Genomic DNA, 26,482 nt, shown 5'->3' with positions numbered 1-26,482 from the left:
ACGCGCTATCTCAGAGTGACCAGGTAGAGGAAGGACTGCGGGGCAGGGGACAGGGGCTGGGACGGGGGCACCTCCACGGCGGGAGCGGGGGGGGGGACTCCGGGTCTCCCCCCAGCTCCCCAAGATCAGGGCAGGGAGTCCCCCTCCCCCAGGGGCAGGGACGGGCCACGGCATGAGGAAAGACCCAGCCCCTTCCGTCAGCACCGCTGTGCCCCTCACCCGGGCATCTGGTCTGGTCCCGCCCCCCCGCCCCTGCATCTGCAGCCTCCCTCAATGACACCCCGCCCCACCGCCGATCTGAGGCAGCCGGGGGGGGGGGGGGGGACGGGCCTCGATACAAGCCCCCCTGCCGCAGCCCGAACGCAGGACAGGCACACTCTGCCCCCCGGCTCCCGCCCACCCCTTGCCCCCCCGCCCCATGACCCCCCTTCGCTGGGCCCCACAACTCCCCCCCCAGGCCCCACACACACCCCGGTCCCCATGACTATCCCCCTCAGGTCCCATGACTCCCCTCCCCCCATGGGCCCCACGGACTCTCCCCCCGGGGGCCCTGCACTCACGTTGTCGGTGAAGATGACGCCGAACTTCCAGAGCTGGTACTTGATGTCGATGGACGTGATCCTGAGGGAGTGGCAGGGTGAGCCAGGCCACCCTCCCCGCCACCCGGTTCCCCCCTCCGAGCCTCTCACCCCCCGGATGTCCCCAAACCTCAAGCCCCGAGACTCCCACCCCCTGGATTCTGCCCCCTGAGCCTCCTGCTCCCTGGATCCCTCCCGAGCCCTGGATCCCTCCCGAGCCCCCTGCCCCTGCCCCCTCCGAGTGTCCACCCCCCCCACATCTCTCCACCATTCCCTGAGCCTCCTGCCCCACCCCCAGGCCTCACGATCCCCTTCGCCCCCTGAGTCTCCTGCCCCCCCAGTCCCCTCGATCCCCCCCACTGCCCCCTGAGCCTCCCGCCCCATAGGCCCCCCAGTCCCTCCCACCCGAGCCTCCTGCCCCCCCCAGCCCCCTCACCACGTCAGCAGGGACTTGTCGGGCTGGGGTTTCCTCTCGCTCTGGGCGCTGATCTCCAGGCTGGCCAGGTCCATGCCCAGCAGCTCCGCGATCCGCTCCCGCCCGTAGATGTCGCCGTATTTCTCCAGCACCTGCGGGGGGCGGGGGGCAGGGGGCAGAGGGAACCCCAGGGCAAATGCAAAGGGAGAAAGGCCTGGATCCCCCCCCAGCCAGTCAGACCCCTGCCCTGGCACCCCCTGGGGGAACAGCCCCATGTCTCCCTTCCCAAGGCCGCCCAGAGGATTCAGGGGGCCTGGGGTCTTCGGGGCACTTTGTTGAAGACATGGAGTGGAAGGACCCCTGCTGCCGAAAACTCTCATGGGGGCCCCCGCAGGGCCCGGGGCAAATTGCCCCACTTGCCCCCCCCCCCCCGGGCGGCCCTGCCCCTTCCCCATGCAGCCGGCGCACCAAGGGGGAAAGGCCCCATGTCCGGCCTGGGGCCCCCCTGGGGGAAAAGCCCTGTGCCCCATGCCCAAGTCAGTGAAGGACTCACCTTTCTCTTGACAAATTTATCCCAGTAGTTGCTCGGGAAGGACCTGGTGTGGGGGGGTGAGAGCCAGTGTCAGAGGGGGCCTTGGGAGGGGGTCAGCGCTGCGGGCCCCCTTTGCCTCGGGGTCTGGTTCTACTCCCCCTGCAGGCCTGGGGGTGGGTGGGGTGCAGCGGTAGGCGAGAGGGGCTGACGGGGGAAAGCCCCCCCCCAGTCTCGAGCGGTCCTGAAGGGCCCAGTGGGGAGATGCTGGTGGGGGGGCGGGGGGATGACACTGTCAAGCGTCTGCCCCCCCACCACACCCAGAGGGGTAGTGCAGCTGGGACGAATGGAGGGGTTCAGGGGGGGCCGGACACTGACACAGGGAAGGGGCTTCTCCAGGGCCAGGAGATCCAGATCCCCCCCCCCAGACCCAGAGACCCCCCCGCAGGGCTGAGACCACCACGCATAGCCCAGCCCCCCCATGGCCCAGCCCAGCCCTGCCCGCCAGGCCCAGCCCCCCACGCACGGGGTGTTCAGCACCAGCCGGTCCACTGGCCCTTGATGTCATCGTCCTCGGGCTGGTCGGTGATGTAGAGCCCGTCAAACTCCAGCTTTCGGGCCAGCTCCTTCTCCCGCTTGAAAATCACCAGCGGGACCTGCCAGGAGAGGGGAGTCAGGGCATCGTGTGGGGCTCCCCAGCGAAGGGCAGGGGTCAGGGCACCGTGGGGGTCAGGGCACCGTGGGGGGCTCCCAGCTCGGGGGGAGTCAGGGCCTTGCGGAGCTTCTGGCTGAGGGGGGGGTCCTGGCTGAGGAGGGGGACACAAGCTGGCCCCTCAGCCTCCCCAGCCCAATGGCCCCTCGGTTTGGGGGGGAAGGGGACATGGTTCTATCATGGGTGGGCATGGCTCAGGGATATGCCCATAGCCTATGGTGGGCGGGGCCCCAGGGTGGGTGGGGCTCCATGGCTGGTGGGTGTGGTCCCATGGCAGGCAGCTGGGCGTGGCCCCATGGCCGGGAGCTGGGCATGGCCCCAGGCAGGTGGGTGTGGCCCCGTGGCAGGCATGTGGGTGTGGTCATGTGGCCAGTGGGCAGGGCCCCATGGCTGGTGGGCGTGGCCCCATGGCAGGCAACTGGGCGTGGCCCCATGGCAGGTGGGTGTGGCCCCGTGGCAGGCATGTGGGCGTGGTCATGTGGCTGGTGGGCAGGGCCCCATGGCAGGCAACTGGGCGTGGCCCCATGGCAGGTGGGCGAGGCCCCAGGGCTCACCTTGAGGCAGTTGTAGCCGATGATGCAGAGGAAGGCGACCAGCGTGTGGGTGATGGACAGGAACTGCAGCGTGGGCTGCATGTAGCCCGTGCTCTCCTCCAGGAAGAAATAGACCACGCTGTCCTCCTCCTCGTCCTCCCCAGCCCCGTCGCCGCTAGCCCCGAAGCCCGAGCCCCCCGCCAGCTCCTCCAGCAAGCCGGAGTCCTCCAGCTCCTCCTCGCCGGGCGGGGAGTCCGACACCTGCGTGGCAGGGACAGCGTGGGGCCGTGGCTGATGGGGAGCCACACCTCCTCCAACCCCTCCCCCAGCACACAGGCATCCTGGCTCTCAGCCCCCCCAACCGCTCTAACCACTAGACCCCACTCCCCTACCAGAGCCAGGGATAGAACCCAGGAGTCCTGGCTCCCAGCCCCCCCCACCCCCACCGCTCTAACCACTAGACCCCACTCCCCTCCCAGAGCCGGGGCCAGAACCCAGGAGTCTGGCTCCCAGCCGCCCCCGCTCTAACCAGTAGACCCCCCTGCTGCCCCGGAGCCGGGCGAGGGCCCGGGCGCCCGGACCTTGTAGAAGAGGAGGATGAAGTTGATGGCGAAGGCCAGGAAGAGGGCCAGGAAGCGCAGGTTGTAGAAGTTCCGGACAGGTAGTTCTGGAAGGACAGAGCGGGTCAGCACCGACGTGGCTGGCCAGTGGGGAGCCCTCCCCACCCCCTCCCTGCCCCACGGCCCTGACTCCCCCCTCTCCCCCAGCCCCACGGTACCAGGAACTTGACCCTCTGGATCTCCAGCTCGGCCCAGAACTCCAAGCTGCCGTTGGCCGGTTCCTCTTTGCGCTCCCGCGGGGTGGCCGACTTCCTCCGATGCTTCCTCGGGGCCTCGGCCGCCGGCTCCTGGGGGGCCGCCGGCTCCTCCAGCCCCACCTTCTCCCCATTCTCCGTGCTGTGGGGGAGGGGGGGCAGTGGTCAGTGGGCAAGGCGGGGTATCCACGCCCCCACCCTCACGTATTCAACTCCTGCCCCTTCCCTCACCCAAAACTGCCCCCCAGCCTGTGTAGCAGCCCCCTCCCTGGGGCAGGGGGCACACTGGCAGGGGACGGGGGGGGCAGGCTTGCCCCACCATTGCCCTAATGGCCTAAGCTACCCCCCGCCCCAGAGCTCTGAGGAGAACCGCTCCCCGCAGGCCCCATCACCCCTCAAGGGGTCCTGCCCCCACCAGTACCCCACTCCCTCCCCACCAACCCCACTCACTCAGCCTTCTCAGCCTCCGCAGGGGGTTCTTCCATCTTCTCCGGCTCTGGCTCGGCCTCCTCCCCTTCCAGCTGAGGAGTAACACAACAGACCCCGCATCAGGGACCCCGGACAGGGAGAAAGGGCGTCCCCTGGTATGTGGGAAGCAGCCCTCCCCCTGGGGCTGAGACGGGAGACCTGATACTAGGCCTGAGTGCTGGCCCAGCTGGGCTGGGAACCTGTCTGTAAGGGATGGAACCCAGGAGTCCTGGCTCCCAGCCCCCACCCGCTCTAACCACTAGACACCCCCACCCCACCCCACCCCGGAGCCCTGACTGCTGTCAAAAGGCCAGCCCTGCCCCAACCTCCAACATACCCCCAGCTTCCTCTTGATGATGGGAGTCCCCTCGGGGGTGGGCGGTTCCACCGCCGTGGTGTCCCCCATATCCCCTAGGCCCCCGGGGGCATCGGGGGCAGTTGCTCGGTAATGCCCGGTGTCCTTCTTCATCTCCAGCCTGAAGGCCTCCTCCTCGTCGGGGGCCTCCTCCTTGCCGTCCTCCACGAACTGGGCCGCCTCCCCGCCCTCGGCCGTCTCCTGCCCGTCCTCGGCCGGCCCCAGGTCCCCGTGGACCTCGTCCTGCGTGGGGTCGGGCATGCTGGCCAGCAGCTCGGTCATCGTGAGCTTCTTGGCACCTTCCACCAGCCCGCCGCCAAAGAGCACGGTCCAGAGGAGGAGCAAGACTCCCTTGAGGACGCCGGAGAAGAAGAGCAGCGCACCCAGGAGGACGGCGTAGACACAGGAGCTCACACCCACCGCCAGCTCCTTGACCGTCATCTTCTTCAGCCGGCGGAGCCGGCGACGCAGGTTGCGGTAGGTGAACAGGCGGAAGAAGTCCAGCACCCCGTCCAGGAACTCCCCGAAAGCCGAGGTCGCCTCCGGAGGAGCCCCGGCCGCCTTCTCCACCTCAGTCCCCTCCCCGCCTTCGCCCTCTTCCTCCTCCTCCTCCTCCTTCCCCGCTTCCTCCTCCGAGATCTGCGCCGCGATCTGCATCTCGAAGATGGTGTCCTCGCAGAAGTTGACGAAGAGCTCCATCTTCTCCGACTCGCCGCCCTCGTTGACCACGTCGAAGATGAACTGCCGCTTGGACTCCTTGACCTGGGGCATCTCCCACTGGGCCTTGTTGGTCTCGCTGATCTCGAAGTAGATGCGCTCGATGCGCTTGCTGGCCCCCATGATCTCAATGCGGCCCAGGTAGGGCCGGAAGTAGTTGAGGATGCTCTCGGCCAGCTCCAGGAAGGTCTTGAGCCGGCTTGTCGTGGGGCACGTGCTCCGAGAGGTTGGTGAGCAACACCGCCACGTTGAAGCCGATGTCCTTGGCCGGCTCTTGGAAGCGGTTGGCGAACTCTTCGTAGTCGATCATCTCGTTCTCGTCCGCCTCGGAGCAGGAGAGCAGGAACTGGATCTCGGAGGGCGTGTATTGCTTCTGGCTGTCCATGGCCTTCTGGAAGTCCTTCTTGGAGATGAGCCCCCGCGGGTCCGTGATGTAGTCCAGGAAGGCGTCCGACGCCACGATGTCCTTCAGCTTCAGGAACATGTCAAAGAACTTGAGGATCATCTCCACGTTGCTGGACGACTCCACCAGCATGTCCACCATCTGCCGCGCAATGGTGCCGTTCACCACGTTGCCTGGGCCGGGGCAGGGGGAGAGAGGGTTAGGCGGACGGACAACCAGCCAGAAGGGCATGCGGGGCGATGGCCAGACAGAAGTGTGTGCATGGGGCTGCACAGACAGAAAGACACGGGGATGGCCAGAGGCGTTTGCATGCAGACGGACGGGCATGGGGATGGAAGGCAGAGGGAGGGGAAAGGATGGAGAGGCAGGAGGGGACCAGGACAAGTGACAGGGTTTGTGGTGCCCTGAACCGTGCCCACATGTGCCAGGGCTGGGCCAGTGAGAGGCGCTGCCATCTGCCCAGCTGGGGTGGGGGAAGCAGCTCACACTGGGGGATCTCGAGCCCTGGCCCAGTGCCCCTCACCCTCCAGCAGGGACAACAGCATCACCACCATGTCCTTCTGCAGGTCCAGCAGCTCCTTCAGCAGCCCAATCTGGCTGGAGTCCTGAGGAGACAAGGGGAGCGACGTGAGACGTGCAAGATTCCCGCCGTGCCAGCATGGCTCCCCCCACACATATGCACGCCCCTGCCCTCGCACGGCCCCCCCTGCACATACTCACACCCCCACCCTCGCACGGCCCTTTCCCCTCATCAGTGTGTCTGCTGGAAGCTGCAAGCCACGCTCCCTGACTCAGCAGGATCGGGGTCCCAGCCCCCCTGCGCTATGGGCCGAGGGGAGACCAGGGATATGCCTCGAACTCAGACCCCAGCCAGACCCGTGACCCCAGCCTGGGCGCCGTGAGCCTCTCCCGGGGCCTGGCAGTGCCCAGGGCTGCCCAGACTCTCGCTCCCCAGGCCCAAGCGCCGGGGACTTTGGAGCATCCGACTCGCCGAACCCCTGCCTGCTACGACGCGCCCAGGCGGGCTGGGCCCACCCCAGCGGAAGCCGCCCTGCACCATGCCAGCTGGGGCTGTGGCCTGATGCCTGGTCGGGACAGAACCGCACACTGGCGAGGGACCTTTCTACCCCGCCCCGGGCAGGGTCTCCCCCTCCGGCCCCTTCCCCTGGGCCTGGCACTGCAGACACAGAGATGCCCCATCAGCTCCCGGCTAGCCTCCCGACAGGCTGGGGCTATGCGGGGAGGGGGAGCCTCACCCCTCCCCCTCTTACCTCGGGGTACAGCCTGCTCCGGAAATGGTCCTCACGGGCAGCGCAACAAAGAGAGAGTTTGGGTGCGGAAAAACACCCCCCCAATCCCCCCAAGGCACCTGCAGGGAGTCCCCAGCCCCCAGCCCCCCGCAGCTTGCTCTAGGGTGGGGAGCCAAGACAGGGCGCAGAGATCCACCCCCTCCAACCCAAACGACCACGCGGATACGGGCAGGGGAGATCGCCCCCCACTTCGGCCCCAGGGAGGAACAAGTGCGCAAGCCCTCGTGCATGGGATTGCATGCATGTCCCCCTTGTGCGTGCGCACATGTGGGTGTGCGAGAGCTCACGTGTGCGTGCAAGCTCCCAGGCGTGTGATCGTGTGGGCCCGCGATCTCCTGCGGCGCGTCCTTGCGGGTGAACAAGACCTTGCACACGCGCTCTTGTGCATGTGATCCGAGGCGCGTGCGCAAGATCTTGTGCGTAGGTGCAGGTGTGAGCCCACGTGTGCGTTCGCATGAGATCTCGGGGGCTCAGGTCAGCGGCCTGTGCGATGCGTGGCCCTGTCGAATCACGTTCTACGTTGGCGTGCACTGGCCTGCGGGACTGGGTGCGCACGTGCGTGCGATGGCGTGCGCACGCCTGGTGACGCGCGTCGGGCCGCTCCGAGGGGGGTGGGGTTCCCACCCCCGCACCGGCCCCACGCTCCTGGAGCGGAGGCCCTTTTCCTGGTGCACGCGGGGGAGAGGGGGGGCACAGCCAGCCCGGCCGCGGCCATCCCCCATCAGCACCCGCTAGAGATCACCACCAGAACACGGGACCTCCCGCCAGAGCTCAGAGCAAACAGAAGCACCAGCCAAGCACGGCGCCAGCCTCCTTGCCCAGATGCCGGGGGGATGGAGGAGCGGGGGGAGATTGTTACACGGGGGGGGGCAGGAGATGTGCCAGATGGGGGGGGACCCAGGCCAGACCAACCCCCTGCACTTTTTTGGGAGGCGCCCAGGCACCCCCTCCCCCGGGCTCGGGAAGGGGGCTATTTCCCCCCTTGCTCTCCTAAAGGGATTACAGTACCCACGCAACTGTAGCCTCGCCCATGCCCAGGAAGGGTGGGGCCTTGCTCCCACCAGGGAAATCCCATGAGCTGGCACCTACGCCCCGCCCCCCAGCTGCGGGGGTGTGACCAGGGGACACCCCCCCCCATTCAGCTATGGGCCACCCGCCCTAGATCAGGGACTCAGGGTGGGATAACCCACGGGGGTCAGACCCCTCTGCCCGCACTGGGTCCAAAAGCAGTAGGTGGGGGTGGGGCCACCTGGGACTCTGGAGGGACATCGTTATGTGGGGCCCTATGAAAGCCCCCTGGAGTCGCGGAGCCCCGGGGCGGGCAGGGGGGGCTGCACGGCTGAGCTACCTGCAGCCACGCTTAAGATAGTCAAGCTGCTCCGGATCGGGGCCCCCTGATCTATTGGGGCCATGCAGAGCTGGGGGGAGAGGCTGAAGTCAGGGTGTCCCCCAACCTCACACACTGCCCCAATACACACACACACAGTGTTACTCTTCAGCAACATCGGTGTGGCCATATTCCCGAGCGCTCCTGCAGAACGGATCGGGAACGGGGTCACCGTCACCTGCGCTGCGGAGCGGCAGGAGGTCTCGTTTCAATCGCACGATTTATTTTTTGTAAAATCAGGGTTTCCCGTCGCCCTCCAATTCCGACCGATTTTACGCCTTTATCGTAAGGCTCCCTAATTGCTGTCAATGGACCAAGCTGTTCGGATTTAAAAAAAAAAAAACCCCATCAAGACGGAATTAATTTTTGACAAAAATGGAAAAAAACGAAATCAGAAAATAATAAATCCCCAAATCCTGCCAAATCAAACGGCTTTCCGAGGGCCTTAGTTACGGGGCTCGGGCCTGGAGAGCTGGGGGGAGCTGGCAGGCATGGTGAGTATCAAGCTGGGGGGGGCTGTCTGTGGCACTGGGCCGGTGCTGTTAGCTTGGTCTGGCCTGGGTGGGAGCGGGAAGAAGGAAGGGGGCCAGGGAAAAGGCTGGAGGATCAGACTGGGCACAGAGCTGGAGCCCGAGGGGAGGAGAGGAGCAGACAAGGTGGGCGGCGGAGCGGGGCGAGCGCGGGCGTGAGATGGCGCGTGCCACACACAGGTTCTTACGCCATTTCGGAGTCCGGCCGGCTGGCTCATCTGTCACACATCAGAATAAAAATTTTATTCAGCATTTTTAAGAGCATTTTTGTATGTCTGGCCCCTTCCTTTATTGCCTGGGCTGGCAGGGGGTCCCGCCCCACAACCCCTGAGCTGGGCCTGGCAGGAGGGGGCAGCAACAGGGGCTGGGGTTTCCAGAACTAATGGAGTCTACAGGGCAGCAGGGAAAGGTCTGAGCTAAGGGGAGTCTGGAGTGCAGACACACTTACAACCAGGAGTCCCAGCTCCTGGCACCCCCCCCTGCTCTAACCACTAGACCTCACTTCCCTCCCAGAGCTGGGGATAGAACCCAGGAGTCCTGACTCCTGGCCCCACTGCTCTAACCACTGGAATGCATCACTCAAAATTGTATGTGAATCTATTTTCCGTGAGGGGCAGAGATTCTGGTCTCATGGACGTGAGGACAAGCAGGATGGAAGGAAGGATGGAGAGGTGGGCGAGGAGATGGGTGAAGAGTAAAGGGTGCTGTGACAAAGTGGGGATTTTCCCTTGTTATGTTGCATGCAAGTCTTACTGGTTTGCATGGACGCTGTGTGTACCCTTTGCGGGGGCTGCTCCAGCTGCCTGCAGGGATGCTCTGGCCACCCCTTCATAACCTGAGACCCAGGAGACTCTGGCCCGGGAAGCGAGACAAAGGCCAGAGGAGGAGCAACGGGCAGGGCAGGGACCAGGCAGCTGGAAGCGAGTCAGTCGGGGCTGGCTTGGGGTGCAGGGGGAGGGCCAGAGGCCTGGCTCCGGGCTCCCCTCCCCCCAAGATGGACTTGGCTGAAAGTCACTGATTTCTGTGCTAACAAGCTCTGCCCTACGCTCTGTTCCTCTTGACTAATAAAACTTCTGTTTTCTTGGCTGGCTAAGAGTCACGTCGGCCTGTGGAGTTGGGGGGCAGGGCCCTCTGGTTTCCCCAGGATCCCCGCCTGGGCGGACTCACTGCGGGAAGTGCACGGTCAGGAAGGGGATGCTGAATGCTCCGAGGTCAGATTCAGGAAGGTCGAAGCTGTGTGAGCTTCTTGCCCTGGACACGGACGCTCAGAGACAGGAGGCTCCCCCAGAGTCCTGGCTGGCTTCGTACGGAGTAGCTCCATAGTACTGACCCAGTGACTCCGTTGACAGGTGGATAAGGGCTGGGTGGGTTGGTGGATGTGGGTGTAGGAGGATGGATGGATGGATGGGAGGATGGATGGATGGACGGGTGGGGGCTGGGTAGGTGGATGGATGGAATGATGGATGGATGAATAGACGGATGGATAGATGGGGGTGTAGGAGGATGGATGGATGGACGCATGGGAGGATGATGGATGAAGAGATGGATGGATGGATGGACGGGTGGGGGCTGGGTAGATGGACGGATGGAATGATGGATGGATGAATAGACGGATGGATGGATGGACGGGTGGGGGCTGGGTAGATGGACGGATGGAATGATGGATGGATGAATAGACGGATGGATGGATGGACGGGTGGGGGCTGGGTAGATGGACGGATGGAATGATGGATGGATGAATAGACGGATGGATGGATGGACGGGTGGGGGCTGGGTAGATGGACGGATGGAACGATGGATGGATGAATAGACGGATGGATGGATGAAGGGCTGGATAGACGGATAGGATGGATAGATGGGGGTGTAGGTGGATGGATGAATGGATGGGTGGATGGATGAAGGGCTGGGTGGATGGACAGATGGATGGACAAGAGTCCTGCTTGCTCACACACCCCCACCCCTGGATCCTTCCCCCCCTTCCCCTCATTCATGTCACACTTTGCCCCGCGGCAGCGCTGGGCCCGGGACCTCCCTTTGACAGGGCTGCATGGGGGGCCCTACCCCTGCCTGGCCCAGAGGGGGCGTGGGGGTGCCAACCCTGTGGGCCCCGCTCTGCTGGGCGTCCTGGGGCGCTGACCGGGGCGTGACCCATAAAGGAAGGCGAGACAGGGAAATACAAAAATGGGTCGGTCAGAGAACACCCAAAGCTGCTGCCACGGCTCGGGGGGGGGAGGGCACGGATCGGGGGAGGGGAGGACAGGCAGGGCACAGAGCGATCTGGGTTAGTGCGGCAATTAAAGGGGTCAAAGTCACTCCCCCAACTCGGCAACTATGAGACTTACTGTGTGGGAGGAGGGGTTAAGATTGGGCGGCACTTCAACTGAACTCCAAATCCTTCTTTCTGGTCTCCATTCCCACCCCCCGCAGCCGGATCGGAACCAGCGGGGCGGAGCCGGGGCCGGGCCGGGGGTGGAGCAGAATCAGCGATGGGGGGAGGGAAGCCTTGGATCAGAACCGGCGGAGGGGCCCAGCCCCAGATCAGAACTGGCAGGGGGGTCCCCAGCCCCGGACTGGGACCCATGCGGGGGGCCCAGCCCCAGCGGACATGCCCACTAGACACGAACGCTCGTGGGAGCTGCCCCGGCCGGAGGGTCCCTCCTTCCAGGCGGCGGAAATTGACCTGGAGCAGCTGGCTACCGAACGGGTCAGGGCGGCGACCGAGGGCCTTGGAGACTGGTGATGGCACGTCTGCGATTGGCCACTGAACGCGTGTCCCTAGCTCCCGAGCCCGGCGAGTCCTGAGCAGCCGGGCGACCCCTTGCGGGGGAGACAGACGCCCCACCACGTGTCCCCCCCGCCAGCCTGCCCCCTACCCGCCCGTGCCCCGCGCTGGCAGCTGCGGTTACCTGAGCCAGCTTCATCATCATGTGGGCAAAGACGTGGAGGAAGCCGACCACAGCGTCCCACAGCCTGCTGTGGGCCAGGCTCTGCTGGTTGCCCGTGCACGGGCCCTGCGGGAGAGAGACAGAGTCAGCAGCAGCAACGACCAGCGCCTCACTGGCCAAACCTGCACGAACTGCCCACGGGGACCCTGGCCCGGCGCGGAGATGCAGCCGCCTCTGGGGTGGGGCGTGGAGCTGGTTATATAGGGGTCATCTTCACCCCCCCCCCCCCCCCACATCACAGTGGCATCTATTTATTTCCTTGCTGGCGCGGAGAATGGGAGTGGGCAGGGTGCAGATGCAGCTGTACCTGGCTGTAGTGGGGATCAGCGCTCTGGGGCAGGGCCCGGGCACCGAACCTGGATGTGCTGTGGGGCAGCGCCGGGGGGCAGCACCAAGGGGCAGCGCCAGGGGGCAGGGCCCGGGCCGTACCTGGATGTACTGTGGGGCAGCACCAGGGGGCAGGGCCCGGGCCGTACCTGGATGTACTGTGGGGCAGGGCCCGGGCCGTACCTGGATGTACTGTGGGGCAGGGCCCGGGCCGTACCTGGATGTACTCCGTCAGGCTGTTGAACACCTGCTTGGCCACGGCCATGGCCTTGGAGAAGTTACGTTTGCCCTGCTCGTCAATGACGTCCTTGCCCGAGTAGTACCAGTAGAAATCGCTGATGGATTCCTGGGAAGGGGGGGAGGGAGAAGGGGGGTTAGTGCTGATCCCGGGGCTCAGCCCTCTGCCCCCCATTGGCTGCGGGGCCGGCGGGCTGAGTGGGTACCGCCCCCCACACCCGAGCGGTCTGTGCCACGGGCCGGCTGCGGGGGGAAGGCCGCAGGGGCCGGCTGCCTGGTGGGGAGGGGTCCCCGGGGGCCGGTGCCCACTGGTGGGGCGCAGCTGGAGGGGCGGGGGGTGGGGGGCGCTGACCTGCAGCCGCAGCAGATAGTCCACAGTGCAGATGATGATGTTGACGGTGGTCGTGTTCCCCGTCTGCGTGCGCAGGTAGTTCTGGAAATCTGCGGCGGGGGGGGGGGGGGAGACGCCGGGTCAGGCCCCCTCACCGACCCACTGCCAAGCGCTGCCCAGACCCCTTGGCGCAGGGGGGCGCTGGGACGTGCAGGAGGACCTGTGCCAGGCGGTGCGTGGGCAGCGGCCGGGGGCTTTGTTCCCCACCCACAATGCCTTGGTCCTGCGTGGGTCTCTCCAGCCCACCCCCCCACCCTCTGCCCCTCACCTGCAGCGCCCACCTCCCACAATCCATAGCGCCCACTACCCACCCACCCATCGACCCAGGTACCCACCCACAATGCCCCCCATTCACGTACCCTTCTGCAGGGCCCACCCTCCGCCTACCTCTTCATCCATCCCTGGCTTCCCATCCCCCATCGACCTGCCCTACCCGTCCACGCGCCCACCCAGGAGCCCGCCCCACACTCCCCCAGCACCCACCCTCCTGCCCCGCTACCCACAGAGTACCCAGCCAGGCAGCTGCAACCCCCTTCATTCACAACCCCCCATCGCCCTCACGTTCCCCGCCCCAGAGGAGCCACGCCTCCCCCTCAGTCTCTGGGCTTCGCGGGGCCCCCAAGCCGAGGCGGCCGTACCGTTGTTGTGGCCCTCACACAGGAGCTGCAGGAGCCGGAAGAGATCCTGCGTGAACTCGTTGTCCGCCATCACCTTCTCTCCTAGAGCGGGGCACGGGGAGGGGGAGAGAGAGAACTGGCCAACATTAGCAGCCGCGACCGGGCAAGGGGCCCTGGGTGTGGTACCACAGGGGTCAGCGCGTGCAGGGGGCCTGGGGAGAGGGGCCAGTGGCGGCCAGGCAGCCCACACTCTGGGACACAGCACAAGGGGGCACCACCCGGAAGGCCTTGCTCAGGGCTTAACACTCTGAGGTCATAAGAGGGAGTAACCCTCACCCTGAGTAAGGAGCGAGTAACCTCCACCCTGAGTAAGGACGGAGTAAATCCTGAGTAAGAAGTGAGTAACCCCTACCCTGAGTAAAGAGCAAGTAACCTCCACCCTGAGTAAGGATGGAGTAAACCCTGAATAGGGAGGGAGTAATCCCTCAGTAAAGAGGTAGTAATCCCTGAGTAAGTAGGGAGTAACCCCCACCATGAGTAAGTAGGGAGTAACCCCTGAGTAAGGAGCTCAGGATCTACCCCATTGGTTCCCACGGTAGTTGAGCCCGAGCAAGGCCTGCAGGATTCAGCTCAGGTTAGTGGGTTCAGACAGCATGCATCTCACTAGGGACCCGCAGGGCTCCTTTGAGTTGTCGCCTGTGGCGGATGGGGTGGGTGGGATATTGTTTCTTGTTACCCGCTGGAGAACAATATCGTCGCCCACAACATCCTGGTGCCAGCAGAGCTGGTCCCAGTAGGGTCCCTTCCTGGCCAATGCAGCGGGCAGTTGCGGGGGGGATAAAGAGAATTCAGAGGGAAGAGGGGAGGGTATTGGGGGAGAGGGACTATTATTAACATTACTGGCTGGTTTACTGGGGAGCCATGGGGTATTTATTTAAATAATTCTGTTGGGGCCAAATCCTGACATCTGAACTCAGGCAAAGAGACAGGTGGGAGTTTTGCAAGAGTAAAATCTGAGTAATGTAGGCACAAAGTCAGGATAACGAGGAGTAAAGTCAGAGTAACTAGAGTAACTCTAAGTCTTTAAACCATGATTTGAGGACTTCAATAGCTCAGACATCGGTGAGAGGTTTATTGCAGAAGTGGGTGGGTGAGATTCTGTGGCCTGCGTTGTGCAGGAGGTCAGACTAGAGGGTCATATTGGTCCCTTCTGACCTTAATATCTATGAGTCTATGAGTAACTAGGAGTAAAGTCAGGGTAACTAGGAGTAACCTCAGAGTAACTAGGAGTAAAATCAGAGCGCTGCTGTAATAACACAGGGGAAGTCGAGTAATGGAGGAGTAATGTCTGAGTAATGTGGGAATAAACACAGGAATATTGTGAGAGTCAAGTCAGAGTAACACAGGATTAATGCTGGGGGGTGTCTGAGTAACGTCTGTCACATCTCCTGGCTGGTTACCAGGATTAGTGGCAAAGGGCAGAGGGTCAGTCACACCAACCATACTGGGGCACTGGGCATTAACGCTGGTATGAATCGCATTGGGGGCAGGGGCTGTGTGCCTGGCCCCCAGGCGCATTCGTATCGTCCCACGCGGCATCAATGACCAGCCCCTTTTCCACGGTTCATGAAGTCACTTCCTCCCCTTTGCAGCTGGGATTCTCCCCACTGTCGACTTCCCCTTCCTCTCCCCTGATCACTGGGGATCATGGTGCTGGGGGGCGGGGGGCAGGGAGCAGGGCAGGAAGAGGTCACCACAGGTCATCTCACCCAAGCCTAGGTAGCTAGGGAGATTTGTCCCCAATTGTGTCTGTTGCTTCGCTGTTTAGAGAGACGCTAGTGTGTGTGTGACAGTTACAACCCCAAAACCACCACTTACTGAAGTCACCACACAGACATACCACAATATTATTGCACAAGATACTGCAAATGCTACTACTTTGTTACTACACAGATACTACCATACTGTTACTACACAGATACTTGCATATGGTTACCACACTATTAGAATAGAGACAAAAGAACTACATTGTTACTACCCAGATACTACCACACTGTGACCACATAGATACTACAAAGTCATGACCCCACGGTTAAGACAAAGATACTACAAAGTTACTATTACAATATTAGTACAGAGATGCTGAAAGGGTTGTTACTATATTGTAACTACATAGATGCTCTGAAGATACTACCACAAAGATATTATGAAAATACTCTTACATTGTTACTCCAAGGACACCACACTGATACTCCAAACAGACTACAAAAGCACCATATAGCTATTACAAAACCACCACGAAGGTCCTATGAAGATATTACTCCATTGTTACTACAGACACCACATTGTTACTACAAAGATACTACAGAGATGTCATATAATTTCTAGAAAGACACCACAATACTGTGAACATTCAATCTCATTGACACCCCAAAGACACCACAGCCTTACTAGAAAGTGAAGCCAAAGTTTCTATAGGTTCGTACAAAGTTTGTATAAGTTTGTTTATAAGTTTCTACATCACTACTATGGTGCTGCTACAAAGAACAGTTACTCGCCTTCTCATAACTATTGTTCTTCGAGATGTGTTGTTCGTGTCCATTGCAATCAGCTGTGTGCACACATTGCGTACATGACAGCCGGAAGATTTTTCCCCTAGCAAGATTTTTTGTGGCGCTAGGTACAAGTGTTCCCGTACCTCAACGACTGGCTGATCAAAGGCCACTTCTGGGCCCCGGTAGAGGCGCAAGTCAAATTCATCAGGGCAACGTTCGACGCACTGAGCCTTCTCCTGAACATGCGGAAGTCCACTCTGTCCCCTGTTCACCAGGTAGAGTTTATAGGCATGTTGCTGGACGCAACCCAGGCCAGGGCGTACCTGCTGGAATCTGAGCCATGGGCGACATCGTTCGGAGTCTCAGGTAGTGTCCCGCCACCACGGCACGAAATGGCCTAAGACTTCTGGGACACATGGCCACGTGTACCTATGTGGTGCAACACGCCAGGCTCAGGACTGCGGCCGCTCCAATCGTGGCTGGCCTCGGTGTATCGGCCGGTTCGGGACAGTTTGGACTGGGTCGGGACTCTGCCTCGCCTTGTGCTCGACTCCCTTCTGTGGTGGCTCGACCCACAGGTGGTGTGTGCAGGGGTTCCCTTTGCCGGCCCCCAGCCAACCCTCTCGTTGTTCTGTAAGGACAAGGTTCAGCTCAGGCCTCACCTGGCTTCCTCCTGAAGGTTCTCTCCCATTTTCACATCAACCCGGACACCTTCCTCCCCGTGTTCTATCGTAAGCCGCACTCGAGTGGCAGGGAGCAGAGACTTCACTCATTGGATGTCCGCAGAGCATTAGCCTTCTACACTGAGAGAACAAAGCCGTTCCGAAAGCCCGTCCAGTTATTCGTGGCTGTGGCGGACAAAATGAAAGGTCTTCCCGTCTCTTCTCAGCGGATTTAGTCATGGGTCACGTCCTGCAGACTTGAGTGCTAGAACCTGCCTCTTCAACAGCGTTCCTGGCAGACATTCCTACCCGGGAAATTTGCAGAGCAGTGACGTGCTCCTCTATACAGTTTCACCGCACACTATGCAATCACCCAGCAGGCCCAAGACGAGGCGGCCTTCAGATGAGCCGTGCTCCAATCAGTGGACAACTCCGCCCCCGCCCCCTGAACTTGGCTTGTGAGTCACCTGACTGGAATGGACAGGAACAAGCACTCGAAGAAGAAAAAACGGTTACTCGCTTTCTCGTAACTGTTGTTCTTCAAGATGTTTTGTTCATGTCCAGCCCAATACTCGCCTCTTACCCCTCTGTCGGAGCAGCTGGCGAGAAGGAACTGAGAGGGTGCCGGGTTGGCAGGGTCCCATATTGGGTGCCATGAAGGCATGACTCCAAGGGGCACCCAGGCCGACCCGACGGACCCATCGAACGTTGCCCTGATGAATTTGACTTGCGCCTCTACTAAGGCCCGGAAGCGGCCCTTGATCAGCCAGTCGTTGAGGTAGGGGAACACTTGTACCTGGTCCTTGTGCAGGAACACGCCACGACTGCCGGGCACTTGGTGAATACTCAAGGCGCCGCTGACAGGCCGAGCGGGAGGACTGTGAACCGGTAGTGGTTGCTGCGCACCACAAATCTGAGGTATTTTCTGTGGGACGGGGTAATCACTATATGAAAGTACATGTCCTTCAAGTCGAGGGCAGCATACCAGTCCCCTGGAGCCAATGACGGGATGATGGAGGCCAAGGAGACCACGTGGAACTTGAGTGTCTTGATGAATTTGTTGAGTTCTCGCAGGTCCAGGATGGGCCTGAGGCCGGCTTTGGCTTTCAGTATTATGAAATACCGGGAAGAAAAGCTCCTGCCCCTATAGCCCTGAGGAACTTCTTCCACTGCTCCTAGCGAGAGGAGCGAGTGCTCCTCCTGGATAAGAAGTTGCTCATGAGAGGAGTCCCCACAGAGGGACGGGGAAGGGGGGTGGAAGGGCAGGAGGACTGAGAATTTGAGTGAATATCCCCTTTCTCACCATGCGGAGCATCCAGCGGTCTCCCAAATGAAACTTATGAGAAATCTACACTAACCATAACTATTGCGCTAACTACAACCACTATGATAACTATGTACACTAGGCTAGATACTGGAAAGCAGGCGGCAAGAAGGAACTGAGCGGGTGGCGGGTCGGCAGGGTCCCATATTGGGTGCCATGAAGACGCGACTCCCAGGGGCACCCAGGCCAACCCTGCGGACGCTGCTAGGGGGAAAATCTTCCAGCCGGTGTACTCGCGGCACGCGCACAGCTGATTGGAAGGGACAGGAACACGCACCCGAAGAAGACAGACACTAGTGTTACTACAGAGACGGCACATTGCTCCTCACCAGTTCAGAGGCTACAAAGATGCCACATCGGTAACACAAAGATGCCACGTTGTGACTACTCAGGGGTGTAGCCCGCTGTTGAGCTGGCTAGGGAATCTGGTCAATAAGAGGGTCGCTCAGCCCTGCCCACGCTCGTAGCCCCAAGAGACCGGGAGGGCTGGGGGAGGCGGAGGGGTCCGTGACAGGGTATCAGGCGGGGCGGGCGAGTCCCTGACGAGAGCGGGGAACGTGGCTCATGGCGAGGGCACCGGAGCACCCCGGTTCCAGCATGGGGGGCCGGGGCAAGGGGTGCGGTTAGTACTCAGTGCAGATCGGGAGAGGCCGGTTCCAGGCTGCTGGGGGCACGCTGGGGGTGGGGCCTAAGCTGCAGGACATGCCACGTGGAGCCACGGAAACACTCCCCCGCCTCCCCCGCAAGGCTGATCAGAACCCCCGGGCCTGACACACCCTGGGGAGCGGGGAGATGGCACGGCAAAGCGACCACCGCAGCTCCCCGGCTGGGTCTGCCCACCACAACAAACCAGCCCCCCCACAACTGGGAGACCCTACCATAACAAACCAGCCCCCCGGGAGACCCTACCGTAACAAACCAGCACCCTCTGCTGGGTCTGCCCACCATAACAAACCAGCCCCCTCCTGCCCCCGGGGAGACCCTACCATAACAAACCAGCACCCCCTGCTGGGTCTGCCCACCATAACAAACCAGCCCCCCTACCAGGAGACCCTACCATAACAAACCAACTTCTCCGGGACACCCTACTATAACAAACCAGCATGTGCAACAGAGTGGATAACCTTGATTGTTAAATAAAAAATAAAATAAAATCAGAGGGTATTTTAAAATTTAAATCAGATTTTTTTAACCATTTAAATTAAATGCAGGTTTATTTTTTAACAATAAACCTATTTAAAATTAAACTGGAAACTGAGAACCAATGTCACAGCCTAAATTTATGAACTGTTAAAACATTTTAACCCAAATACAGAAACGAAGATTCAGCCCATCCATATCTGCTGCCAAATTTCCCAGCAAGTCGTAGCATTGAACATGTGCAAGTCCCCAGCTGAGCCCCAAGAACCAGAGTTTGCCGATGGGCTAAGGCGACTTGGGGAAGGGCAGAGAGAATATTTTAGCCGTGTCCGTTTATTCAACTAGTTCAATTCACTGGCCAGGCCACCCAAAGTTCAGCGACCGACTGGGAGACAGTTTCCAGTCTTGGAGAGGACGAGATCTACTAGTTCTTCAATCCTGAAGGCCATGGTAACCAGAAACAGCTACTACATTTCGCTAGCCACAGATGCTTCCTTTGTTGAATAGATCAGCTAGTTTTCATTGCAAAACGCTGCTCAATAAACTTTTTATTTTTTAACATTTCCAGCCCATTTGCTTTCATTCAAACGCTGGTTTTGCGCAATTGTCACTGAGTTGAACATTTCTACCCAAACAGGGCCTGACGCAAATCATACGTAAAAACTGAGTCGTAGTCTAGCAAACGAGACAGGCGCCATTCGCCCTTCTCTGAAAGAATCACAACCATAGAATGGCAGACCAGACTCTGACTCTGGGCAAGCTTTAAGCCGCATGAATGGTCAACAAACGCCTGTCACTGGGGTGTACTGTCCTAACCGGCAGAAGAAGTCCCAAATGTCGTGAAAAGGCTCAATATTGCAGCCGATCGCCACGGCCGAATGGTCACCAGCTGACGGGAATCAAGCCCTCGGCAGGGAAATCACTAAAAGGTACAAGTGCAAAACCTGATTCACAGCACTGATTGAAATCAGCGTTTCCAGCTGCTCCCTTGGACTGAGAGCAACACAGACTCGGCAAGGAGCGACCCTACCATAACAAGCTGACGTACATAATCCAGCTGCACACAGGACCCCCGTCAGGATAACAAGTGAGCATGTGTGGCCAAGTAACCTCAAGGAGACGTGTGGCAATACAGCAGCCTAGCACCCACGTGCAACACAACAACCCGTGAGCACAGCTCCGTGCTTGAGAGACCCTACAATAACAAACCAACATGCTTAGCTTGTGCTTCCTCCCCCAACCCAGCAACCCTGAGATAACAAACCGATGAGGCCAGCCTCAGCTCCCTCCAATGAACCCGTCAGCACAGGCAGACTGGCACTCACAAGCGACCCTACAATAACAATAAGATGGAGCTGCCCCTCCCCACCGGCCACAACACACCTGCTGGTGACTTCCCACCCCGCAAAGGTTGGGCAGGGCTCATGTTGGGGGGCAGGGGGTTCTGATCAGCCATTGGCATTGGAACAAGCCCGCCGGGTTAGAAAACAGACCAAGAAAATGCCCGGAAAAAGAAACCACCACAGAAGCAGGTTATTTACCATTTTCCCGACGGATGACTGGGGGCGCCGGTGAGAGGGGGATGGGGGGAGCGGGGAAGGGGGGGGAAGAGGAAGAGAAGGGGAGGAGAGAGGAGGTGAGCGCAACACATCACAGCACAAAGGAAAAGGAGATGATTAAAACCAGATTAACGCCATTAATGCAGAGTCAGAGCCACCCTGGGCGGGGCAAGGGGGCGTTATTACAATCCGGATTAATAGCAGCGCCTCACTCTGGGGGGGTGGGGGAGCCCACAACCACACGGCAGCTGTGAACACAAACCGAGGGCGGGGAGGGGCCGCGGCGGAAGGAGGGGGAGGGGGCCCTGGTGTCCCATCAGCTCTGAGCTGCAGGGTTCCTCCAATGGAGACGGGAGGCCGGGCTAGATGGGCCCGGTCCCGTGAGACCGGTTGATGCAGCCCTTCCCAGCAGCCGCTGCAGGATCAGCTCCCCCCCCAGGAATTCCCGTGGGGGCAGGGCGGCCCTGACTCATCTCACTGTCCCGCCCATAACCTGCCCTAGACATCCCCCCTTCGCTGGGCAGTGCCCCCGGAGCCTGCCCTCCCAGCCCCCACTGCCCACCCTGAGAGGGGATCGAACCCTGGACCTGCGGATCCAAACTCCCCGGCTCAGAGTCAGGCCTGTTAGCTCAGAGGCTCCAGCGGCCACAGTCCCAGCACTGGCTGCTAGGTGCTTCATTAGCGTGAGTGACCCTGCCCCAGGGGCTGCTGGGATTGGGGCCTGAGATCCCCCAAGGCCATCACTCACTTGCTGTGGCAGCATCCCGGCACCCTGGTCAAGAGGGCGGGGGGCAGAGATCTGCTGGACTGGGGCTGAGATGTGGGGGGGCCTGGCCCGGGGAGCGATGGGGGGCAGAGATCTGCAGGGCTTGGGGCTGAGATGTGGGGGGGGGGCGGTCTGGGCTGGGGCTGAGATGTGGGGCAGCGATCTGCAGGGTCTGGGGGCAGCAGCCAAGGGGACGGGGGTGGGGGCCGCGTGGACTCACTTGTTCCTTCCTCGGTCACCATGCCTAGTCCCTCGGCCTTGTTCTGCCGCTCGAAGGCGTTGAGGTCCAGGACGCTGCAGGGAGAAATGGGGGTCAGGAGAGGCCGGGGGGGAGGGGAGTGGGGTGACCCTGCCATCAATATCAACCCTCCACCCCCTCAGTGCACCTTGGGGGAAGGGCCCACAACCTAACACAGCCAAGCCCCCTCCCCCCGGGGGTATGGAGTGGGGGGCCGATGGGTGCTCGCCCCGGCATGCTGGGGGGTGGGAAGCAGGGCCATGCAATGCCACTCTGGGCAAAGGGGATCGATTTCCCTGGGGGTCCCTCCACGGCTGGCTCCCCATAGTAACAGGGCAGGGAGGGGGAACAGCTGGCAGCAAAGGGGGGTAAAAGGAGAGACGGCGACGGGCCAGACGCAGGAAGGAAAAGGAGGTCGGCAGGGACCAGCTCGGCCTGCGAGGAGGGAGGGATGGAGGCCGGGGCAGAGGGGCAGAAGGGGACACACGACAGACGGTCCCGCTCACCTGCAGGTCTGCATCAGGGCCTGCACGCTATGGAAGAAACCCACCTCCCGCTTCTCCTTCAGGTAGTCCAGCATTTTCTGTGGGACAAAGACAGCGGCCCTGAGAGGCGACTCAGCAACTACTCCCTTGTTACTCTGCATACCCATTAGTTACCCAGCTGTTACTCAGCCTGTCCTCCCTCGTTACTCAGCCCGTCCTCCCTCTTTACTCTGCATACCTGTTAGTTACTCAACTGTTACTCAGCCTGTCCTCCCTCATTACTCAGCCCATTACTCAGCCTGTCCTCCGTTGTTACTCTTCATGCCTGTTAGCTACTCAGCTGTACCCCGCACATCCTCCCTCATTACTCAGCGTGTACCCATTAGTTACTCAGCATGTACTCCATAGTTATTCAGCCATTACACAGCACTTTCTCCATCATTACTCAGTGCACATTTACTCATTACTCAGCTGTTACTCACTGCATACTCCCCTTGTTACTGAGGGGATAAGTCCTCTTTACCCCACACTCCTTCACCTGTTACTCAGTAGTTACAAACATGTTACTTGGACGTGACTGGCCGGTTACTCAACACGTGGCCGTGCTGCTCGACCTTCACTCAGCCGTTACTCCCGGGCTCAGCGGGAGCTTTGCCTGTGTAAGGTCTGAGTAAAGTGCTGGGGGCCTGGCCCTGGAGCGACGCCAGCATGGCCATACCTGCTGCACTTCCATGTTGCCTCCGTTTAGGATGGAGATGCCCAGCTTGAGTGTGGAGGACACCATGGCACCTGGCTCCCCTGCCGACAACCAAGGCAATGCTGGTTACCAGCCTGGCATGTGGCTCACCCCCCAACCTGCCAGCCTCCCGTCAAGCCGCCCCGCTGTCCCTCCCCAGGCGAGGGTCCAATCTCACCTTTGCAGGCGCTGATCATCTGCAGCACCATCTCAGCCGCCCCGCGGTTGTGCAGCCGCGACTGCTGGTAGAGCAGCTTCTGCTTCTCCATCTCCTTCTCCTGTGGGGTGGAGACACAAGGGTCAGCACAGGCAGGGGCTGGGGCAGGACTGGAGGTAGGGAGCGGATCACCTACCTCAAAGGACCCTTCGACCTCCTCCTCGTCTTTCTCACCACCTTCCTCTTCACCTTCTTCAATGTGACAGCTCTGGGGGTGAAAGGGGATCCAGAGTGAGGGGTGCTTGGGAGCCAAATACCAATACCTGCTGCCCCCCTCCAATCCAGATACTACACCGGTACTCTGGAGATACTACGTCGTCACTCTAGAGATACCACACTGCCAGTACACTGTTACTTTAGAGATGCAACACCATTATTCGGGAGATACTGCATTATTACTCTGAAGATACTATATCATTACTCTGGAGATACCAAACGGTCAGTACTTTGTTACTCCACATATACTAAACCTCTACTCCAGAGATACTACAAAGTTAGTACACCATTACTCCAGAGATATTATAATGGTACTCCAGAGATACTGTGCCATTAGCACATTGTTACTCCAGAGACATTATGCTGTTACTCTGTTGTTACTCCAGGGATATGACACCGTTACTCCAGAAACACTATAACTGTTAGTACTTTGTTACTCCAGTGACACTACATTAGTACAATGTAGTCCAGACTCATGCTACTACTCCAGAGATACGAAGTTGTTACTCCATCATTGCTACAGAGATACTACAACATTACAAAGTGACACTACCTAGTTACCCCAAAGCTACTACATTGCTGCTCCAAAGATACCACACAGTCATTCCAAAAATATTATACAGCTGCTATGCCATTGCTATTCCAAAGATATTTTGCCATTACTCTTAAGTTACTACACTGCTACTACTGCCCACAGGGCTGTGACTGGGGGTTTTCCTCCAGCCACTCCAGAGTAGCAGGAGCAGAAGTTTGTGAAGGTGTGGGGGAAGGGTAAACTGCCCCTTACTGCAAATCTGGTTTGAGGGGAGAGTCTGGGGAGGGAAGGATTCAGATCCTCTGCTGCTTGAACACCCAGAGAGCAGGGTTCGAATCCGGCTCCACTCATGAGTCTGACGGGCTCTCCTGAGACTGCTCAAACCAACCTCGGTAAATGACGGGGAGGGGAAATGGGGCGACACACTGGACAGGGAAGGGGGCAGTGGGTGAGACGTGCACTGGGAGAGGCCGGCGGTGCTGGGGGGGTGAGACGTGCTGCAAGAAGCTGATGTGGACTTGGGGTCACTCACCTTCGCCATGATGTCGGCGTAGGCCATGTACAGATAGTCCTCGTCCAGTTTGCTGAAAGGCAGCGCACAGGCCAAAGTCAGAACCAGGACCACACGCTCCAGAGAGGCCAGCTGAAGAGTTCTACAACAGAGCCTGGACCCCACCCCACTCCTGAAGCCAGGGATAGAACCCAGGAGTCCTGGCTCCCAGCCCCCCTGCTCTAACCACCAGGCTCCACTCCCCTCCCAGATCTGGGAACAGAACCCAGGAGTCCTGGCTCCCAACGCTGCCCCTGCCCCTGCCCCCGGCACCCACCTCTTCTCCGTCAGCGCTGTACGGCTGAAGTGCAGGATGAGCTGGTGCAGGGGGTCAGGCTTCTTCTCCACCTGCTCTTCCTCCTCCTCCTCCTCCTTGCCCGGTTTCTATTCCCCCCAGCAGGACAGGGGAGAGTCAGCAGCTGTGAACCCGCCCAGCCCGGCGGTGCTGGGAGCCCCATGAGTCCCCGCCAGAGAGAGCCTGGTGTGCCCGGTTTTCCCCACTCCCAGCCCACGGGCCCAGGAGCCTGCCCCTGCTCCGCTTCCACCCTTTCCTCCATCACTTCCTCCCCCCCAGCCCCCCACCGCTGACATCCTGCTGCCCCCAAGCCCCTGGGGCAATGGTGAGAGAGCAGGGAGCGGGAGATAACGGAACCCAGTGCCCGGGTGTGGATGGGACCGGGGCAGGGACGGGACCCAGGCGTCCTGGCAACCGGGCAGGGAAGCGGGCAGGGACGGGACCCAGGCATCCCGGCTGCGGGATGTGGAAAGCTCAGACCTCCCCCGAGCCCCCGCCCCCTCCAGCACCCGCCGGCTCACGGCCAGATCGTCGATCATCCTGTCCTCAAAGGCGTGCTCCTCCGTGACGATCCAGGCCAGCTTGTAACTCTCCAGGAACATGTTACAGGCCCGATGCCTGGGGAAAGGGGCAGATCAGAGGCCTAGCAGGGGGTTGGGGGGCAGGGATTGACCCAGACCCCCACCCCAGCTGCACCCACTGAGCAGCCAGCATCCCACCTGGAGCCCAGAGCCGGGGGTGGGGGGTGACAAGGGTGGGGGGCTGAAATTGCACCCCTGTGCCGGGGAGGGCAGAGATCCTGCAGGGTAGTGGGGAAGTGTGGACCCTGCAGGGTGCTGGGGAGCACTGTGGATCGGGTGGGTGGGTTGGTTGTACAGGGAGCTGGATCCCATAGAATGGGAGGGCATGGGCCACATGGCAGGGGGTGTGGTTCCCCCTCTCCCAGCAGGAGAAAGTTGGGGGGCGCGGATCCCCCGGCCGGGGAGGTTAGGGGGCGCGGATCCCCCGGCCGGGGAGGTTAGGGGGCGCGGATCCCCCGGCCGGGGAGGTTAGGGGGCGCGGGCCCCGACCGGGGAGGTTAGGGGGCGCGGATCCCCCGGCCGGGGAGGTTAGGGGGCGCGGATCCCCCGGCCGGGGCAGCTGCGGCGCTGACCTGGGCATGTTGTAAAGCGGCGTCATGCGGAAGCAGGCGACCACGGCACGACGGCGCTGCTTGGACAGCAGCTTGTGCCAAACGGCCTTCTTCGACTTGTAGGGGTGCTCGGTCTGTGGGGCGACAGGGGGGGGTGGGTTAGAGCCCCAGACCCCACAGCACAGCCCCTCCCCCGTGCTGCGCCCCCCACCCCGCCGCCCCTCACCTGCTCCAGGTGGAAGAGCACAGCCGACACCTCCTGCACCCGCCGCACGATCTTCTCGGGCCGGTTGGCATCCTCAGCCTTGCCCGACATCTCGCGGTACAGGGCCATCTGCCAGCGCATGGACGCAGGGTTCTCGCACTGCCGGGGGGGGGGGGGGGGCTGTCAGACACGGCACCTCACGGGGGACAACGACGGGGATGTGCATTGGTCTATGGGGCAAGGGGGCTGTCACGGAGTCCCTGGGCGATGCTCTGGAACTGCTCCCCATGAAGCCAGTCAGGGCTCTGGGGTAGTCGCCTTCCTGTGAGCAGCCTGTCTTCAGGACACACAGCTCACCCGGCTTCCACCTTCCTGGGTCTGACCTCAGAGCATTCAGCATCCTCTGCCCCTCCGTGCGCTTCCCCCCAGTGAGTCCACTCAGGTGGGGCTCCTGGGGAAGCCAGAGGGTCCTGCACCCCAACTTCGCAGTCAGACGGGACTCTCAGCCAGCCAGTAAAACAGAAGGTTTATTAGACGACAGGAACATGGTCTAAAACAGAGCTTGCAGGTGCAGAGAACGGGACCCCTCAGCTGGGTCC

The 26,482-nt window shown here is 61.0% G+C and overlaps 2 protein-coding genes across 2 annotated transcripts in view; both read right to left on the bottom strand.

Moving 5' to 3' along the window:
* Positions 1 to 5: 5 nt before the first annotated feature.
* LOC144929790 (ryanodine receptor 1-like) lies at positions 6 to 8,351 on the bottom strand. Its single transcript, XM_078850352.1, is given in 17 exon segments — positions 6 to 35; positions 561 to 621; positions 1,015 to 1,145; positions 1,547 to 1,589; positions 2,049 to 2,070; positions 2,073 to 2,178; positions 2,789 to 3,028; positions 3,349 to 3,425; positions 3,428 to 3,434; positions 3,546 to 3,723; positions 4,032 to 4,102; positions 4,387 to 5,322; positions 5,324 to 5,697; positions 6,048 to 6,129; positions 6,796 to 6,893; positions 7,122 to 7,499; positions 8,327 to 8,351. Coding segments are annotated over 17 exon segments (2,859 nt in total).
* RYR1 (ryanodine receptor 1) overlaps positions 6,936 to 26,482 on the bottom strand; it is a 92,357-nt gene continuing 72,810 nt past the window's right edge. Inside the window, 16 exon segments of the mRNA XM_078850381.1 lie at positions 6,936 to 8,797; positions 8,800 to 8,864; positions 8,866 to 8,969; positions 11,658 to 11,762; positions 12,241 to 12,369; positions 12,613 to 12,701; positions 13,290 to 13,370; positions 21,495 to 21,568; positions 22,019 to 22,095; positions 22,716 to 22,795; positions 22,912 to 23,158; positions 24,234 to 24,285; positions 24,529 to 24,635; positions 25,068 to 25,164; positions 25,700 to 25,812; positions 25,905 to 26,042. Coding sequence (XP_078706507.1) covers positions 8,667 to 8,797; positions 8,800 to 8,864; positions 8,866 to 8,969; positions 11,658 to 11,762; positions 12,241 to 12,369; positions 12,613 to 12,701; positions 13,290 to 13,370; positions 21,495 to 21,568; positions 22,019 to 22,095; positions 22,716 to 22,795; positions 22,912 to 23,158; positions 24,234 to 24,285; positions 24,529 to 24,635; positions 25,068 to 25,164; positions 25,700 to 25,812; positions 25,905 to 26,042 — 1,689 coding nt within the window. The 3' untranslated portion in view covers positions 6,936 to 8,666.

Source organism: Lepidochelys kempii, chromosome 23 (assembly GCF_965140285.1).
Source record: "Lepidochelys kempii isolate rLepKem1 chromosome 23, rLepKem1.hap1, whole genome shotgun sequence".
Lineage (NCBI taxonomy): Eukaryota > Metazoa > Chordata > Testudines > Cheloniidae > Lepidochelys > Lepidochelys kempii.
This window is presented reverse-complemented; position numbering and strand designations above follow the sequence as displayed.